Source organism: Falco cherrug, chromosome 2, assembly GCF_023634085.1.
Source record: "Falco cherrug isolate bFalChe1 chromosome 2, bFalChe1.pri, whole genome shotgun sequence".
Classification (NCBI taxonomy): Eukaryota; Metazoa; Chordata; class Aves; order Falconiformes; family Falconidae; genus Falco; species Falco cherrug.
In genome coordinates, this window is record NC_073698.1 from 27,032,477 (window position 1) to 27,051,770 (window position 19,294).

Consider the following 19,294-nt stretch of genomic DNA (forward strand, 5'->3'; position numbering starts at 1 on the left):
ATGCTTTTGCGAGCATGAAGTCTTTAGTCACCTTAAACTAATTATACTTGGCAAGTGACAGACTGTAGAAAAAGAAAGTGTTGTAGTGGACTTTCAATGGACCTTTTTAGTTTGAAAAGTTTTAAGCTCTAATTGATGAGCTTATTTCTATCGTAAATATTGTAAATACCCTAATACTTTTCTTTTTTTCAGAAGGCCTAGTCTTTCCACTCCTTGATCCGTACAGTAGCTTCATATCATAAAAAGGCCAAGCACAGATTAACCGATTTTAATTTCATCTTTATTTCCATAAATCAAAGTTACACCGCAAGTGGTTAGATCCTGTTTCACATTTCTCACCCTAAGTACAGGCTTACAGTAGCTACCACAAAGTGTGCACCTATTACCATTCTAATAGACGTTAGTCATTACTGTATTTTTTTCAATCTGATGCAAATATCATTTGCTAACAATCATTTATAGTTATCTTCTCCATTTACATGAAATGGAGGGAAGTTGTAAATTGGTGGTGTTCTGTTTGCTGCAGGTCCAACCAATATTAAAATGTGTAGTAGCAGCTTTAAAACTCAATAATGAACTGTTAAATAAGTAGCAGTGTAAAACCATCTCAAGGGTTCTACGTATGGAGTTACTTCACACTGTACTGGGAACAGAATGAAAAACCTACACAGTAGGGTCTATCCTATTCCACACACACCTCTTCATTAAAAGGGCTTGACTTCATACCCTTTAAAGATGCACCTTGTGCAACTATGAATTTAATAAAGATGCTGACTGTTAGAACTATTTGTTGAAGCAAATACATATTGTCTTCCATTAGGAGGCCATGATACATACTCTGAATCTTTCTGGATTGGCTGAAAAGTACAAATGCATAGAAGTTCCTAGTGTCCCCTATGGATTTATTTTTTTTTTTTTTACAGAAAAATACTTTATGCAAAACCATACTTATCTTCTCTACATAAAAATCAAAATTTCAAAGAATCTTTATATATTCCTTATGGAGTCAACTGGAGAATACATTTTTCTACAGTTGTAAATACCCTCTTTTAAAAGAAATGCTTGCTATCTTTGGTTTGCTTATATGCTGGATGGAAAAAAAAAGTTTTAAAGGGAATAACTACCTAGTTACCTGAGGTTCATCTTTCATTTCTTCTAACATGAGCTTTGGAAAGATTAGCTGTTTGGTAGCTGAACAGGGAAATTCTCTACAAAACAACAAAACACAAAGCTTATTTTAGTAGTGCATATTAAATAAGACAAGCTGTTTTAGTAAAACTAACTCTTAAGGGTAGTTAAAAACTAAAACTAGTAATCCTACTTGTTCCAGAATCAGTAATCCTATCTGTTCTGTATCACCACCTTCTTTACAAATATAAAGTATTACAAAAATATTCACAATAATATTTCTATATTAATGTATTATTCCATATTATATTTTGAAAAAGTGCTTACAGAGGCAAGTTTATTAACTGCAAACTTACATCCTTGCAGTTGTCTAAAGCCCTGATCAAGTTAAGACCCTTGTTCAGTACAGAACAAGGACTTAACACAACTTTCATTTTTCCATCTATGAACACCCTCCCTACTTTAACATTTTCATGTCATATTAACAGTTTCTTGAAAAGTACAGCGTGATCTGTGTTAAACTGCAGATTAGCAATGTGGTTAATTCTAAATAGGAAGTTTCATCTCTAATGTAAGGCTTTGAGAAATACTTCATTGCTTTCATTTTTTATCCTTCTTCTCATTATCCAATACTTTATATTCATCTAACACAGCATGGCCCGTTTCCTTTGCAGTTTTCTTTACAACAGCTTTGATACCAATACTGTCAATGTTAAATGCTGTCACACCAACATTGATTGCAGAATTCATAGCGTTGTCTGTAGCATGGCCAGCATCATCTCCATACCTTAAGAAAGATAGTGGTTTTGTAGATTTGTATACTTAGTATTTTAAAGCAAAAAATTAAGCATTACCAAAATAATAAGCACACAGCCTGAATGTCTAAAGAATAAAATTAGAAACTACCAAGCCATTTGAGCAAGGGCTGCTCCTCTATCAGATGAATTACTCTTTAGAGTTATCAATATGCTTCTGGCCTTTTTCCTCTGCAAAAAAACTTCCAGCCTTTCTCCCTCCTTCCTCTAGTTTTGATGAGAAGGCTTATCTATAGAACTATAAAGGGGTGGTGGTGTGTGCAATAACCCCCCAAGTACTTTTTCACTTAAGTTCTTAGGCAAACTTCCTAATACCCTCTATATCCCCCCATCTAAGTCCTCACAACTAGACCCTTGAAGCTGCTTAATCTTCTCAGTCTGTACCATGGGTGGCAGCACTGAGGAGGGAGGGCAAACTGTCCTGCCTTCTCACCTGTTACAGAAAAAGGGGCAGGAATCGCCTCGGGCATATTTTAGCTCTATTGGTACCACCACTGCCAGAATAGTGCTTGGTTAGTACTTGTCCTCTATCACCTTTGCCCATGCCTACATGGCATAAAATGATACTGTGTCTCATGTAACAGCAACCCACTGGCATGTTAGTTCAAAATCTCCAAAGCAGACTTACTGAGGTAGTGCACCACTGTGCTCAAGTAAATTAACTCAGCCTAGCAGGTCTCCTGGGTACAAAGACCTGCTGACACAGCTACGCTCACACACTGGAGGTAGCAAGGTCCCTACAAAAGCGTTCCATTGTGCAGTGAAAGCTTATCTGAAGTAATCTGGAATCAATGCAGTGGCAAAGGGGAAGGAGCAGGGAAAAAGGAGAAGTCATACAATATCCCAAAAGACTCAAAAAAGCTGTCTTAAGGCTATGATGAAAATTGCTACAAGATAAAGCCTCGGGTCTCTTCACTGGGCTGTGGGCCCAGCTTCTTTATGCTTTAGGGGGTAAGTCAGCAGTCTCATATTAATTACTCAACTGTGAAGAAAGGTGCACATATACACCAGTATGGACAGCATACAGGAGGACAAGAGTATAGTGAGAGCAGGAACTCCAGCTGTTCTGGGCAACCAAACATTTCCCGAGAGAGCACTGTAATCAGACAAACCAGGCCAAAGGGAAGTATTTCTGGCAGCATCAGAATCCCAACAGTTAGTGGAGTTACTTTTTCCCTGTGCTTCCTGAGACCAGAAATTCTTTGAGGACCTCAAAGTAAGGCCAGAGAAAAGCACAGAATATTGAAGAACCTTGAAATCTATTGCATTATCAGTACAGCAGCCATGGCATGATGGCTGGAACCAACAATGAAACCAAATAAAAAGAATTAGTGCTTCTTTTGTTTTATTTTTAATTCTCTGATAGAGCAACAGCCTTGAATCACCAGCATCAAATTTGCAGAGCACAGAATTAATCTCACAGCAAATGTGCAGTATTTGTCAGTTTGATTAGTTATTTGCACCTCAGGAACATCATAAGCCAGTTTTATACATCATAAGTAAAACAGGTAACCTCCTTTAAAGTAAGACTGTAGCTTATCCAATACAGTCAGATAACAATTGCTTAGTATTTGATAAGTGATTTTTCAATTTGCTTGTCTCAATTGCATCATTTATCACTTTTGCTTTTTTAAGGAAGAAAGCTGGGCAGATGTAGATGCTGCAATTATTTAAACCACTGTAAAAAACCCACGAAGGTAGTAGCACGGTACTTTGGCAGAAGTATCTGAAGCTACGTTTGCCCCCAGTTCTGATCAACAAGCACATATGATGAGCATCTCTTTATAACTCCATCCAAAGAGGTATTGCAGCTAAGTTTTTTATTAATTTAGAGACACTGTGCTGATGCTCCTTCAGCTTTGTTTCCATTAAAGTGGAATTTAGCACATTCGCTGAAGTATTTTGAATGGCAGAAATCTTTGTCACTGAAACAAAAGCCAGCATCCAAAAGATATATATTATGTAGTATTTTAATATATTTATATAGATTTTTAAAAGATCACATATCAAATATTTTAAAATATATCATAATTAACTGCAACATTTAATTACTTATTGGTTTTCACTCTTAGTGCCTGTTGACTGCTGATCTCCATATGTCCTATTTTTATATCTAAAATAAAAACATTAATGTGAATTCATGTGAAACCTCCTGATATTCCTATTAAGTACAAACATTAGCAACAAAGCACCACTGACTAGAACTTCACTATCTAGCCTCTTTCAAATTCAGCACAACACAACCCTGAATGCCAATCCACTTAATTTTGTATGCTGTTTACCTTGTTACCTTCTGGTAGTAGCCTGTACGCACTTTCAGCAATCCTGAACATCTCTTTTGTGACACCTATTACCAGTTCCACAAGCTACATGTTTTTGCTTACTCTTCACTTTTTATTGTAATACATATATTGCCTTTTTTTTTTTCTTTTAAGGGGTATATTTCATGTCTTGCAGTTATTTTGATATATTCCCTTATTCTCCACAGCATCTTCTAGTACATGCACTCAGTTTTGGTCTTTCCATCATCTTAATCTCAAATGTTACTAACCTCTTCCCCTATTATCTTTTTCTAAGAATGCCTGTATTTTGCAAGTCAAGTCTATTGTATTATTGCTATTTATGTCTTAGATTTCCTTACACAGTTCTCTTTTTTGTACATCCTCACTTTAACCAAACCTGCTGATAGATGGAATTTTTCCATTTTTCTTAAATTTAGCTAAGTAAATACATACTACATAAATTCAGGACCAGAGCTGAGAAGTTTAAAACAGTAACGTTTTTAATAATGACATTGTAGTGTAGAGCAAAGATATAAATCTGAACGTTACTTGTAACATAGCCTGAAGCGGTAATATTTCTAGAAGAGAGCTAAAAAAATACTTACCACGACCACTTACTCATTTAATCTTTTTACTTACAGGAGATGCTCATTACTGTGCACTTAGCAGCTTATCATGTGCTGCATAGAGTAAAGCAAGTATTTCAGTTAGTTTCCCTGCACTTTCATATACTTTTTTTTGCCAGTATTCAAACACAATGACAATATGCTGTAGAAGATGAACCAATAAAAACATAACTTACTTGTATTTGACAGTTTTTACGGTCTCAGTTGAAACACTTTTAGCAATGCACTTTGCTGCGCTTTCTAAACCTTGCCACACTGTTGAAAACCCTGTAAAAATGAGGAGCTTATGTGAGTTCATAGCGTTGAAAAAAGTACAATTACAAAAGTATATGGAATTTTTATTACCTTGAACTCCACTTGCTGCCACCACCAGAGCACCATCAAAAGTGGATTTACCATCTTTATCTTTCTTAAGGGATTCTGGAACTAATTTGCTGCCATGCTTCTTCACGTGTGGAGCCAGCTCCTTTCCGACACAGCTTGCTATAGAACACACTCCCTCAACTACCGTAAAAGAATAGTATGCAGATTATTTAGTAAGAACAAAGGTCATCTTTCTTCAAAAGTCCTTCCTTCTAATTAGAACTAAGCTTCACTGAAGTCTTAAGCGTTGCTTCTATTTAAACGCTCTTACTTGAAAGACAGACTTTAATCCAGGCTTAAGTACCCAACTGATACAGAAGCAACCTTATTTTTCAGATTCTGCACAACTCCAATTCCTAAGAAATGGGTAAGGCTGGCCTTACAGCTAAAAAGAACTTTAAAAGAAATACGTACATGCCCTGCACTCAAACTGTTTCCATTGCTTTGTTACCCCCAACCTGCAGATAGGTAACAAGCTGTTTCTTTCCTCACTTGTCTTCACGAGAAGTCTTTCTTACAGTCTTTCCAGCTCTTCAAAGTACTTTTGCAACATCCAGCACAATTTGTTTTTTAAACTTGGATGAGTCACTAGACACTGGACATAAACATTAATGCAAGTAAGTAACACAATGAAGTTACCGAGAGCTGCTAGGGTTACCAAGCACCTCTGAACAACCAGCCGTTTCTATCTGGAAGTTTATACATAGTCTAATAGACTTGTTTCAGGTGTGTGTATTTAAAACAATGCCCACACACACACACATTCTCTAATGGTACAATATGGTAGTAACCAGTGACTATACAGCTTTTAAAATACACTGTTATCAATTTAAGAAGAGAGGTACCATCTTCAAATAACTGTCTATAACTTAGAAAAGCATGCCAAACTTAAGACTGTACAGACTATTAAGAAAAAAATGCCTCAAGGCCATAGAATAAGTATTAGTCCTAAAGTATGTCTCTCACAGGAGGTAACTAGGCACAAACTACTGATCTCTGGATTTCATCAGCTCAGTCCCTCCCCTCTAGGTCATTGGCTAGAGAAACCAACCCCCATTTTATGAAATATTTAAGGCAAAAAATAGAATATACTATGAGATGGAAATTTTTACCTAAGAACTGGCTGACTTTCACAGCTCCTCCAGTAGCCTGTTTTGCTACATGAAGTCCCTTTGCTACAGTTGGATTGACTTCCAGAGGTTTTTCTTCTGGTTGAATGTGTTCTCGCAGTTTAGAAGCTCCTTTGTGGATAGCTTTACCAGTATATTCTGCTCCTTTTACCAGGCCCCAGCTTACCCAAGACGCACCTTCAAGGCAAAAATTGTTTTTCTTACAATGTACAATATTACAGACTATGATTCCTACAGTTTTCCCTCCTCTGAAACACTGACTTTACAAACATTCCTGATAACACAGTCTGCAATTATATTCTTCCCTGCATGGGCCAGCATGAATTCCTGAAGCGATTTCGGCTCCTACACCACCCACAGTTTTTCAATTTACTAAAGTTCAATATAGCCATCTCTCATCAATGTCAGCTTAATACAGACATTCAGTTTTTTAATAAATATCCATGCCCCAGTTGGGTCAGAAGGACAGAACTGCACACCTCAACACTACTAACGTTCTGAAAACATACAACCCAACCCTCTAGCCCTCCTAGCAGATTTATATTTATTACAATCAGTTTGTGGTCATTAGTATATTCCAAAAGTTCGCAGAGGGAAAAAAAACTTTTATCTGCAGAAATCACAACAGATACCTGCTTTAATAGAACAATTTTACTCCTGTATGAGCAGTTATATATCACGGTGGTTTGAGTCACAGGCAGAGATATCCTGACATATAGTCAGCTGAGGAGCCTCATGAACAAAACTGTTGCCAATGTGTTTAAATTCTGCACGGTTTTTATAAAGGTTGTCAAAGTATCCTTTAGATGATCACAACGAACTGGTGAACAACTACTTCTGACCACTCAGCTTCTACTAGCACACATGTGTTTAGGTGAAAATACTGTTTAAATGTTACTCACAGAGCTTTACATTCAACACAATCCTCTTATTACAGCAGTACCTGATAAGATTCCATGGGCAACTTTCTCACTCCATTCTGGCAACTCTTTCTGATTTTCTGCTCCTTCAGGTTGTGGTTGGATACGTACAGTCTGAGGCAAGTTAACTGCATCACCAGAGGCTTCTGAAGGCTATGAAGAAAAAGTAAACATCTGAGAAGCTACTTCCCAATGTATCATCAGGATTTCTGGTTTAAATGCTTCAGATCATACAGATCTGATATCAAATCATGTTAATATTGTGTATTCCTTGGGTAAGTGTACAGAAACTCAAGCAAGCTGTAAGTATACAAGCAACTCAATTTGCACAGAAATGCTGTGCATTCAAAAAAGCTTATCAGACAGCTCAGCACTTCCTGTGCGCTTTCTTAATCCAGTTACAATAGAGATGTGCTTGCCAATACGGCCATATGGTCAAGTAACTAAGGAAAACTTGCAATACAAACTAACTAGCAATACAGATAAGAGACTCATCAACCTATTATTTTTATCTTCTCAGAGGGAATTCACCTCTGTTGTTATTCAGTATGAGAACTGCAGTCTTTGGTCAGAGAATCCAGCTGCACTAAAAGAATGCAGCTGTTCTGGTTGTTTTGCTCCTTACCCTTTCCTCTCAAATTAAAAAATAAAGGAGATTATTCATTCTACGTGCCGTTGATGCTGTTGCAGAATGGCACAGCCAAGGACCATATCAAGCTCCCAATCTAAAGCTGGGCAGATAGGTTCTGTGTGATTTCATGTCAAACACTAGAGTTTCTGGAGTATATGTTAATCATTCAAACACAGCAACCACCACCACAGTATGGTTAGTTTTTCTAAATAGTACAGCAAAACTTTACACAGTTCACAGACAATGTATAATAGAACTTTAACTATAGAAAGCAAAAAAATTGGAATAGATTTAGGTTTTTCTTAGAGATTCCATGTTTAGGTCTTCTCCAATGTAAAAGTAAAAAAAACCTCCAACACTTCCGTGATTGAAAACACTGCTAGTTAATGATGGACAGAAAGAAAAAATCTTTTTGTTTAGTCTAGAAAAGTCTAACTGACAGCATTCATAGATGAAACCTAGGAACAGAACAGAATACAGAATAATGTTTGATATTTCATGGAATTCTTAGATTCCCCTGAAATATTTACTGGAAATAAAAGCAGGGTATGTCACAAAGATGACTGTCGCAATAAAAGAAAGCAAAACCAACATTAACAGAAAAGAGTAGATTAAGATTTACAAGGTTGCTACCCAGAAGATTAACAATGTATCCCTGACATATACTGTATCATCAATTACTGCTCCACCGCAGTGTGAAATCTCCTGTTCAAGAAAGACCTTTAGCATGTGACCAAAACACTTCAGGGGCTGGGCAGGACAAATAACCTTAATACACAGCTATAGCTAAAAAACAACCAACCAAAAACAGTTAAAAACCCCCAAACTATGTTCCAGATATAATTTAATTACACCACAGTTTGGGTCACTATGTAGAAAAACAGTCAACAAGACTTCTAAGGACTATACTAAAGAACAGAAACTGATTGCCTAATAGGACAGGTGACTCAATACTATAATTAAATTAAATACAGTTGTTAATTAGATCCTCATGAGTACTGTGTAAAACAGACACGTTAAATGGCCATCAGATTAGGCTTTGAAATATTTGTGCTATATCACGTTTTTTAAAACTCCAGCAATCTGCTCATTTGCAAAATGTGGCAGCCTGCAGTAGTGAATTAGCTCTTGAACAACCAAAAAAACTCCAGCCAACCCCCCCACACACACTACACAGCACACCATACATTGCCGCTGTCAATTGAGTCTGGAATCTCAGCAGTACCAGCGTCTGTTTCTGTGACAATTTATTATTATTTTTTTAACATAAAATTTTGGAATCACTGTCCTGGAATTTACCTGGACTTTGTGGCCAGACATCTGTTTAAATTTATCTTCAAAATGCGCTCTATCAGTTGCTGGGAGCTCTGAAGATAACCCTACTCTCTCATGGGATCCTGGCACCTGTGACATTGTATCAGGGAACATTAACAAAAACATGGAATTTGAGGACAATAAGGAACTAATGAGATAGCAAGTTTGAACTACTACACATGAAAAATGACAGGATCTTATCCAGCAAGTCCTGCATTGAAATATCACATAAAGGTTCTGTAGTACCTTTCCCTTTAAAACAAAAATTAGTGGCCTCCTGTGCCAGTGAAGTTCCTTTCTGAACTCAACAGGATTTACACAGTAACAGAACCCCACTCACACAGCATGCTGCAAACTGGTCTTCCATCAGCACTGCATTCAAATCTTCATGGTTCAACATGATTTTGTCTTTCACAAAAAGATATAATCTTGCTATGAGCTTTTACGTAGTTATTGATTACCATTCTTCCTGAGATGGTGCTCCAGTGCTCTTACAGTAACATTTTTCACCTTGTCTCCAGTCACTGTATCTTACTGCACCTTGTTACACTGTTGGGGTTTTTTTTCTGTTTTCTCAATCTGCCAACATCTTAGTGCAATAAGGAACCAGATATGTCTATTTTGAGATCACATTTGAATGCAGATTTTTGAGATACACGCTATTTTCACAGGTTTGCTCTCAAGTGGCTTAACATTTTTGAACTGTTAACACGTTTGGGCACAATATTCCAAGAATGGTATCATCAAAACTACACAGAGAGCGTGTGCATGTGTGTGTACACACAGCAGAAAACGTGCTTTCTCCTAAACACAAAACTTTTGAGTCCTACATTACCTTTCGGAAAAATAGAGAAAATATAAAAAATGGTCTCCAATTCCTCTCTGCGCTTACAAATCTGTACTTTAAAATTTCTCTTCTCCCATCTCACAGGCCTACAGCTTCATTACTAGGTTGTTTAATCTTGGATACTTTATCGATTTCTCACTGGTGAGCTTACCAAGCAAGACACAGAACTTCGCAGTTTCACACAAAAAATACATTGACCATTTGCACCTTTCCTTATCAGCTTAAACCAGGCAGCCCAGAAATTCACCTGGATTCGAAGGTCAGACATCTGTTTTAAGAGATCCTCAAACAGCTCTCTGTCAGCTGCTGGAAGTTCTGAAGACAGCACTACTCCCACGTAGGACCCTGGTATCTGGGACATCGTGTCAGGAAACATGTACACTCCAGTATTGCAGCACAGAACAGGAGACTGGTTACACATTAGAGGATATAACCAGTCACAAACCTAGAGAAGACAAGCACAAAAAGGAATTAAAGGATCCTTTTAAAAAGAAAGGTAGGTAAAACATACTGATAAGCATCACAAACTTGATTTTGTATAAAGTTTTGTAAGAAAAATAAAAAAGCCTTATGCCATCTTGGGGGCGGGTAGAAAAAGCAAACAAAAACCACAACAGCTTCAAAACAAAAACCCCACATGACTGTTCTTGGTTAGTTCTGACAGTCCAATATGGAGAAAATACTAATTTTCACAGGACTGTAATTCAGACTGGTAGTCTCTTAACTAGGTCTCGTCTTGAGGCCCAGGTGTAAAAGCAGATGACAACCACTGCCAAACAAGTCAGAACTCACAGCGCCTGTAGATCTCAGGCTGGGTTTATATGATTGGATAATGAGACTATATGTCTGTTGTTGGCTGACTGTTGAAGGCTGCTAACACAGGTGGAGGTGAACTAGCAGACCCAAAACCAAGAAGCAGTTTTTGTTTGCTCCTCCAGGTTTCCGCTTTGTGGATGAGATTTCCAACAGCCAATCTTAGCAGCAAAAAGGAGATCCAGAAACCAGACCAGAAACACAATGTACATTACAGAACATGCCCACATGAAGCAAGCATGGACCAAAAAAATTCAAATAACGCATCTTTTTTATTTGTAGTTCAGAGTCTGGGTTAACACGGGCCCTCAAATTCCACATTATCAGCTGCCCTAACTGTAGTACCTTATCACTAGCTCTGACCGAAGCAGGTAGCGCACAACCCCATTTTACACCAACACGTTACAACAGCTGAATTAACACATCTTCTCTATGGGAGGAAAGGGAAGTTCACTTAATGAAAAGACATGTTAAGTCAACTCCTTTAGAAAATGGAATTCACCAGAACAGTCAGCACCTGACAACCTTTGGAAGACAGCTGATTTTCGCAAAAAAAAAGTCATAAAAGTATGTATTTGCACAAAACCATTTTTCCAACAGCTGTAACATCCTTCATATTATCACACAGATATTTAGGCTCAGAAGAGCAAGAACTTAAGAAAACTGCCTTTTAAATTTTTATGACAGCTCTTGAAATTCAATTAAAGGAGAAAATTATTTTCCTGTTACCTGAAGAAATGCAGGTGGACGATTCTGTGCCATCTCACTATCTGTATCCAGGAACTTCACAATGCGTAGATATCCAGGATATGAAGGAGCACTAACCTGCCCATCAGGAGTTACAAAGAAGATTTGCACTCCTTGGGGAATCAAGATCAGCTCATCTGCATCCACTCCCAGGTTTTCAAGGGGAGGTGGCTGAGTACACTTACTGTAGTAGTCCTCACCTACAGAAGAAAACTCCCCTGAGTCCGTGCCATAAGACACGGTAAAATGGCCGTTGGTAGCTTGAGGAGTATAGGCAGGAGGTGCTTCATTTGGCAGACAAAGAGGTTTTGCAGATGATGGACTCATAGCTGGAATTTGCCCCTGGCTCGCAGTTGCAACACCCCTATCTGCTACAGGTGGTTGATTTGGTACAAACGAAGAATTAGGGGCAGGGGGTCGTTCTGGTTTTTCTTTAGAAGGAATGGATGGGTACAACTTGGGCACCCCAGCAGGGGCATCCATCGCAGCAGGACTTGCTTGTACAGATGGCATGTTTTGTTCTAGAATGCCGAGTCGAGCGTGAACATTTCGGAGGGTCTCCCTCATCTTCTGTTGCATTTGCCTAGCAGACTCCCACTGGGACCCTACACATGCAGGACCTTGCGATGGAATGCTAATACCTCGGAGCAAGTGGTCAAGCCCTTGCTTGTAATAACTTCTTGCCTCTTCTTTCTGACCCCGTTCATCGGTATTCAGTCCTCTATTGATAAAAATAAAGGCTTTCCTGTACTCTTCATTAATAGCTTTAATATTTGCATCTTCTTGCATAACTGGATCCTGCAGTTCTTCCATTACTGCAAATTGGAATAAAGCCCATTAAGCATGTTCATAGATGAAACCAAACAATATTTACCTTAGAATACCTTCTAACCAGTTTCTAATGATGACCACACTGCATGTATTAGCAGAAAGCTATCTAGTTGCTTGGTGCAGTGCCTGCTACATTATGGTTATCTCCTAATAACCTCCAGATTTAGAATATGTGACTCCAAGGCAGCAAGGAATTGATAACCATTGCACCTAGTTACATCACACACATGCATTTTTTAGAAGTTAAACATCAGAAGAATATGAACACACCTGATATTAAACTTTTCATCTAAAAGAAGTATTAAGATCAGTAGCAAATAGAGTAAAAAAAATAATTTAGAAACATCTAACTTTTCTTTTGATAATATTTTCAAAAAATCTTTTAAGATATTAAAAAATGCAGTTAACATTTTGTCTATTTAAATAAAGGCTGAAGTTACAAACTCAGTACATTTATTTAAGTAATTTAAGGTAAAGCACTCAAAAGATTAAAACAAATCTTGATAAACTTCAACTAACATCAACACACAGAATGTGAAAAAATACTCTGAACAGTTAAAGCTGTGCTTTACAACATGAAAACAGGGAATTTCTTACTTCCTTTACAGTGTTTATAAAGTGAGAAAGACAATTGGTGTTTTCACTTTCTTGCACCCCAGGTGACAAAAACTTGGAAGTACCAGTATCTATAAAATGTTGTAGCTTTTATGTCTATTGCACCAACTGAACAGCAGAAAATAATCCAATAGGTTTATGTGAACTCTAAAGTGTGTAAAATCACTCTTTTAACTGAATGCAGGTCTTCAGTCTTGGCCAAATGCAGCAAATACAAATCATTCTTGGACTAACACCATGTTTGCAACACACAATGTAAAAAAAACTCCAGTGAAATTTTTTGCTGACTGTGTTGAGAGGCACTGTCAGTTCAGAAAAACCAGGTTATACTAGAAGAGAATAATGATCATGGACAACAAAAACTGGATACTTTATAAAAATGAAAGAGTATGTATTTTCAGTAAAAACAATGATTCTCTGCTGTAAGCTTGATGGAAGAGAGAAAAATCTAGAGACATCTGTCAATCACAATGATAGCAAGCTACAGAAAACATGAGGGTAAGTAAAATCCAAGTGCAAAAATTAAAATACTTCCATTCCATGTGCAGAAGCATTAAAGCCACTGCACACAGCATTGGTGAGACCTCACACAAGACTGAGCCACATTCAAGAAAGCTGTACCTGAACTGGAAAAGATGTGCAGAAAGTTACTGGTTTTTTTCTGGTGAATCAATCACTTTTCTTTTGCCTAGAGAGGCAAGTTTCCCTTACCAAGCCAATAAACCAAAGGCTAAGTCACAGGGGTCCTCAAACTTTTTAACCAGGGGGCCGGCGCGCGGATGCAGTGGCAGGCAGTCATCTGCGGCTGCTTGGTTTCCCCCCCCAACCCCCGGTGGGGGGGGCGGGGGGGTCTGTAAATACTGGGGCTGGACTGAGGACCCTGGGGTGCGTATCTGGCCCGCGGGCCATAGTTTGAGGACCCCTGGGCTAAGAGATTGGATTACTCGCTATGAATATACTGGATGAATGGAAGAAAGTAAATCAGGAAAGAAGAGAAGAACTACTGAAATCCAAACTCATAATAAAAACCTGAAATTGTACCTACATTTAAGTTTATTTAATGTCTCTTCTTCTTTTAGTCTATCAATAAAGTAAAAAAAAAATAATTAAAAAAATGTGTATCATCCAGAAAATATCCTTCCTCTACTCCAACATAACCAAAGAAACTTAAGCAGTGCAAGTCATGAAAAGATTTTGAAGGAAAGATGAAACATTGGGCTCTATTCCTGCATCCTTTATGATCAAAATGCAGATAGCATTTATGTGACTGATGCATCTGCAGTCACAGGACCTGCCATGTAATCTGGAACGTATCTGTATTTTTATGACATGACAAAATCCAATTTCATGCAAAAGACAAGATGTGTGATTTTAGTCCAATGACAGACACATAGCTAGGAATATGACAGGGATGGCTCGAGAAGGCAGCCCACATGGAGTGGATCAGCAGCAACTTGAGCCACCAGGCTTGCTGCCCATTCCCCACCACGTAGCTGGAAAACAAATCTTGGGCTGGAGGAGATTTTTCTGGTTGATTGCAATCACCTGCTGCCAATGTGCTCCGCATCTTTGATTTAAGCTGAGAACAACACTGGCATAAGAATAAGTGTATATTTAACAACAAGGACATCAGGTTTAGAAGTTTTAAGTATGTTTCTGACCAGCACAATAGGAAGCAATTAATTGGAAAGAATTACTGTCAAATATAGCTGGATCCTTACATGAAAGATTTTACTTAGCCATGTCATATATTTTATGAGCTGGACATTAACCATTTAATATGTGCATAGTCAAATAATTTGCTAGCAAAAAACCCCAGGGACTCCCAAACCACATCATCTTGCGTCAACACTTGTTTTTACTAATGAAAAATCAAATCTTCCTTTTAAGAAGGGCATAAAGGTAAAAAACAACCCAATATTAAAGAACTCTGATTTTAAAATTACTGTAGGTTTCCAAAACAGAGAAAATGTTTAGAAGAGTGAGAGACAGACAAGTTTAATCTAATATCACAGTTTATTTCTTTATGAGCAAAATTTACCATTTTTGACTTTTTTAGAGCCTGTGAATTCATTCTGTAAATGAATTTTGTAAAAAGTCTGTAAAGTCCATTAAGGCTTTAAGTAAACAGTTCATCTGTGTGAACACAACTGCAGCACCAGTCTATTTTGCTCCATGTTTTTTATTTGTTTCTGCTGGGGAAGGCTAAGGCAAAGATACTTAACAGCTTTTATATCATTTTTTTGCTAATGATTGTTAGTACATTACAAAAAGAGGCATCAAGTAAAATCCTAGAGTCATAGCTACATTTCCATTTAATAGTGAACTAATTTACTATTCACTGTATGCTCATCATACTGTCAACACTACTGTTCTTGCTAAAGCTCAGTCTTTATTCACAATAGAAAAGGTCTGTAAGAAAACAGATGTCAGCACGATCAGTGTACATACAGCACTGGTACAGCCGTGCACGGCGGAGGTACAAAATCTGGCTCAGCAATTCAGAAGAGTGGGTGTTTTGCAACTCTTCTCTGATCATTTGCAACATACCAAGTTTGCAGTGTATGTACAGTATAGTTACCATGAACCTATGCATTAGTGTGGCAAAGCACTTGGAGGAAGGAATTAATGGTATATCTTAAGTTTAACACAAGGTAACTAAAAGTCAGTCTGAAGAGCCGAATTCAATTAATTCTTATTGATTTATTAAAATTAATACAAAATAACGGATTGTATAAAGTAAGGAAGCCAACTGGATTGCTCCCTCACAACACAAGAGGAAATATTCTCTGAAACAGAACATTTAAGTAGCAATCTGTATGCAAGGAAGATCCTTGGTCATTATTATTTTCAGTATTATGATCTTAGTACAGTATTTAAGTGTCCTGCATGCTTTGATATTTATCTGTAATCAGTTTCTGTACAATGCAGAGTCTTATTTCCTCTGTTTCAAAGCTGGAATGAATGGCAAGGTGTATATTACTAAATACGAGAGTGCCACAAGTGAACCTTTGATCCTACGGCCTGCACAGACTGGCCCAGATCTGTACTACTCGGCACTAAGACCAAGAGGAACTTCTCCTACAGGAAGCTGGCCCAAAACAGAGCTAGGAAAAGAGCCAACAGGCACTGTAGATAATCACAGATCAATCCAGTGCCTGAGCTCATTCCATGGCCCTTTTTCATTTATCAGTACACATATAGTCTGTGTTTTAAATGACTTGAACAAGAGAGGCTAGCTACAGTGCAACACGGAAACTCGAGTTCAATTTTATATAGTAAGCTAACATCTCAACTATCTGGCTGATCACCCTTCCTCCAAAGCAGCAAACCCCACTTCATTAAAAATATAATGTATATTTAAAAAAAAAAAATAAAATTACAGCTTAATGATGGATCTCACTGCCAGAAGGTAAACATGAAGCCTAAAGCTTATTAAGAGGATTAAATATTCTTACTGACAGAGGTAGTACACTCTTTCCGTCTCACTATTTCTGAAACCTGGGGAATGTAAGGCAGGAAAAGCAAAAAACAACAAAAAAATGCAAACCACTTAATCAAAGAGCTGTTCCTGCATATCAACTATTTTACTATCAGCCACTGATTTCAAAGATGAAGAGGATAAAGGAGAACTACCATGCAGACAGAATTGTTTAAGCCTTACTTCTGTAGGGAAAGAGCAATTAACAAAGTATTAGTGACTTTCAAGAATTCAGAGAACAAAACTGAATTAAAACAAATGTTATAAAGGATTTAAACTAATACATGCCAGGTACTAGCTGATAAACTAAAAGCAAAAAACTGTGGATTTATTTAGGTTGTTTAAAGTAGCCCTTAAATTTTTCATTAACTGGTGGCCTGCTGCTAGTATTTAAGCACCTAAGGCTAGATAATACCAACAGCTACACAACAGAAAGGCAGTGATCTGACCTAACATGGTCATTCTTACTCTCAAAATTACTGAGGACTTCAGTAAACTCCCATCTTCCAACATTTCAACCTACAGCAATACCCCCGCACCTACATTCACCCAGCCAGCACATCCACTTCTCCTCTGGGTACTGCTGCTTGTTTCAAACACTTTTCTGCCCAGATTAATACCTCCTGACTCCTTGGTGTGTATTTCCATCCACAAGCACTCAACACAGAGCTTTTAGGCTTCAAGGGCCTACTTGGCACTTCTCTGGAAAGGAAATTGAAAAACCAGTCGGGCAGATAATTCCTTTCACCGTGTAGCCGTGCTGCCCAGCCTTGAATTTTCACAGTGCTCATGTCCAAAGACATTGTCACTATCCACCACCGAGTGGCCAGAGACTCCGACAACGTCATGGAAGATGCAGCGTTACGTAAGATGGCTACTTAATATTTTTCATCAGCTGCACGCCTGCCAGTTTCCGATCACCGCCAATAGATTTCTCCACATCCAAACAACTCCAGCCCAACCCGACGCGAATCTTTTAAAAACCGCAAAACACGAGGAACAGTCTTCCGAAGTACACTGACAAGTAACCTCTCAGTCCCATAAGGAGCTACGCAAGAAATGACCGCGGTTACTTCAACCCAGCCTAACCACCCGCTGCCCCGCCGGCTCTCCCGCACCGGGGCTCGCCGCGCTGAGGCGGCACCGCGCCCCCCGCGCCCCCCGCCGGGGTGGGGGCTCCCTCCCGCCTCCGGCGCCGCACACCTGCAGGCCGGCCTCAGGCCTGAGGCGATACGAGCCCTCCGGGCGCTGCCCGGCCCTGCCCAGGCCCGCGTCCCGGCTCCCCGCCGCGCACACAGCAACCCCCGCCCCGCCGTCGCTTCGGCACCGCGGCCGCGCTGCGGCGCCCACCCCACGACCTCCTACCTGCCCTGTGCCCGCCCCGCCCCAGGCCTAACAAGCCCCCTCACCGCAGCCCGCCGGGCCGGGCCGGGCCGGGCCTCCCCGCGTCCCCGGGCTCCGCAGCTGAGCCCCCCTCCAACCCGGGAGGGCTCGACCCCGGCCCCGCCGCCGCGCTCACCGAGCCAGACCCCGCAGCCCCAGCCGAGGCCCAGCCTCCCGGGTCAGGCGGCAGCGGGCGGGGCCGCCGGCACGCGGCCCTGGCGTCACCGCGCGGCCGTGGCGGGTGCGGGCGGGGCCGGCGCGGCGGGAGCGGCGCTCCGGGGGCGAGCCGGGGGGCAGCATGGGAGCGTAATGCGCTGTGTGGTGATGTTGGATAAGGATGCCCACCGGGTAAGCACAGAAAACCTGGACCATTTTATGGGACCCCACATGTAACATTCCCAGCCTTCAGGCATGCCGTAAGCATGGTCCTCGAGTCCAGCCTAAGGGAATTTTTTTCTGGAAAGGGGTCAGCGCTCTTGGAGGGTCTGCTGCGGCAGGATCTGCTGCAATGGAGACGGGAACGTGAGAACCAGGGAGACTCTGCAGAATGTACCAGCTTCAGTGGACTGGGAGTTCAGTTTGTTAATTAAGCAGCACATTAAGTTGACAAAAATGGTCAGAAGAGAGTACTACCAGGGAAATACCTGGCTCTGTCTCTGTAAAGACCGGTGGTAGCAAAGCTCTTCTCTTGGGTGGTTTATAGCTAAACACATCCCTGTTGGAACAGATTATAGTGAAGCTGGGCACGACAGAACTTGAATTATTCACAAATGTTGATTACAATATTGAGGTGCTGCTTGTTCAGTTCAGAGGAAAAACAAATTCAAATGCTGATGAAGCGTGCTAGCATGCCTCTTTGTCACACTTGGAATAGTGGGCCACTTTATTAGATGGCAGCTATGTGTTTTCCAAAATGATTTGACATACAGTCAGACTGCAGAGAGCAGTGGAGGTGGTGAAATATATTTCACCTTTTTTCCTTTAGCATCAAAGGTGCAAATTATGCTGCTGTCAAAAAAGAGACCATTCAGGGGCAAGGACTCTGCACTTCACAAGCCTGGAAGTGATTTTTTTATTACTATTACTAATAATAATAATAATGATAATGACGATGATGAATTATTCTGAGTTATGCAATTTTTCCTGGTTTTTTTGGAGGTGGTTTGGTTTTTTTTATTGGGGGGGGGGAGGCTACACAGAAGATTAAAAATGCAAACTTGAAAATGCAGAATTACAAAGCAGTGTATCTCACACTGTATCCACAATTAAACATTTTTTTTTAATGCTCTTAATGTTGTGGAGGAACAGTTGTCTGCATGCTGATTTTACCTCATGAATTCGTTTCTCTGGGAACATGAAAGAGCAATT

At 39.6% G+C, this 19,294-nt stretch overlaps 1 protein-coding gene across 5 annotated transcripts; it reads right to left on the reverse strand.

Moving 5' to 3' along the window:
* Positions 1-258: 258 nt before the first annotated feature.
* On the reverse strand, positions 259-18,130 carry SPART (spartin). 5 transcript variants are annotated; one of them, XM_055702594.1, is made up of 10 exons: positions 17,087-17,405; positions 11,599-12,431; positions 10,304-10,501; positions 9,195-9,299; positions 7,288-7,417; positions 6,327-6,521; positions 5,197-5,355; positions 5,028-5,118; positions 3,996-4,056; positions 1,782-1,915 (listed from the first exon to the last, which is right to left on the reverse strand). In XM_055702594.1, exons 1-9 carry the CDS (start codon positions 17,103-17,105, stop codon positions 3,996-3,998), a joined length of 1,791 nt encoding a protein of 596 aa, XP_055558569.1. In that variant the 5' UTR covers positions 17,106-17,405; the 3' UTR covers positions 1,782-1,915. The 5 variants fall into 5 exon arrangements, with proteins under 5 accessions (XP_055558565.1, XP_055558566.1, XP_027671427.2 ...); XM_055702590.1 differs by lacking the exons at positions 3,996-4,056; positions 17,087-17,405 and adding an exon at positions 18,063-18,130 and having other exon boundaries at positions 259-1,915; XM_055702591.1 differs by lacking the exons at positions 3,996-4,056; positions 17,087-17,405 and adding an exon at positions 17,953-18,072 and having other exon boundaries at positions 259-1,915.
* Between the last annotated feature and the right edge of the window lie 1,164 nt (positions 18,131-19,294).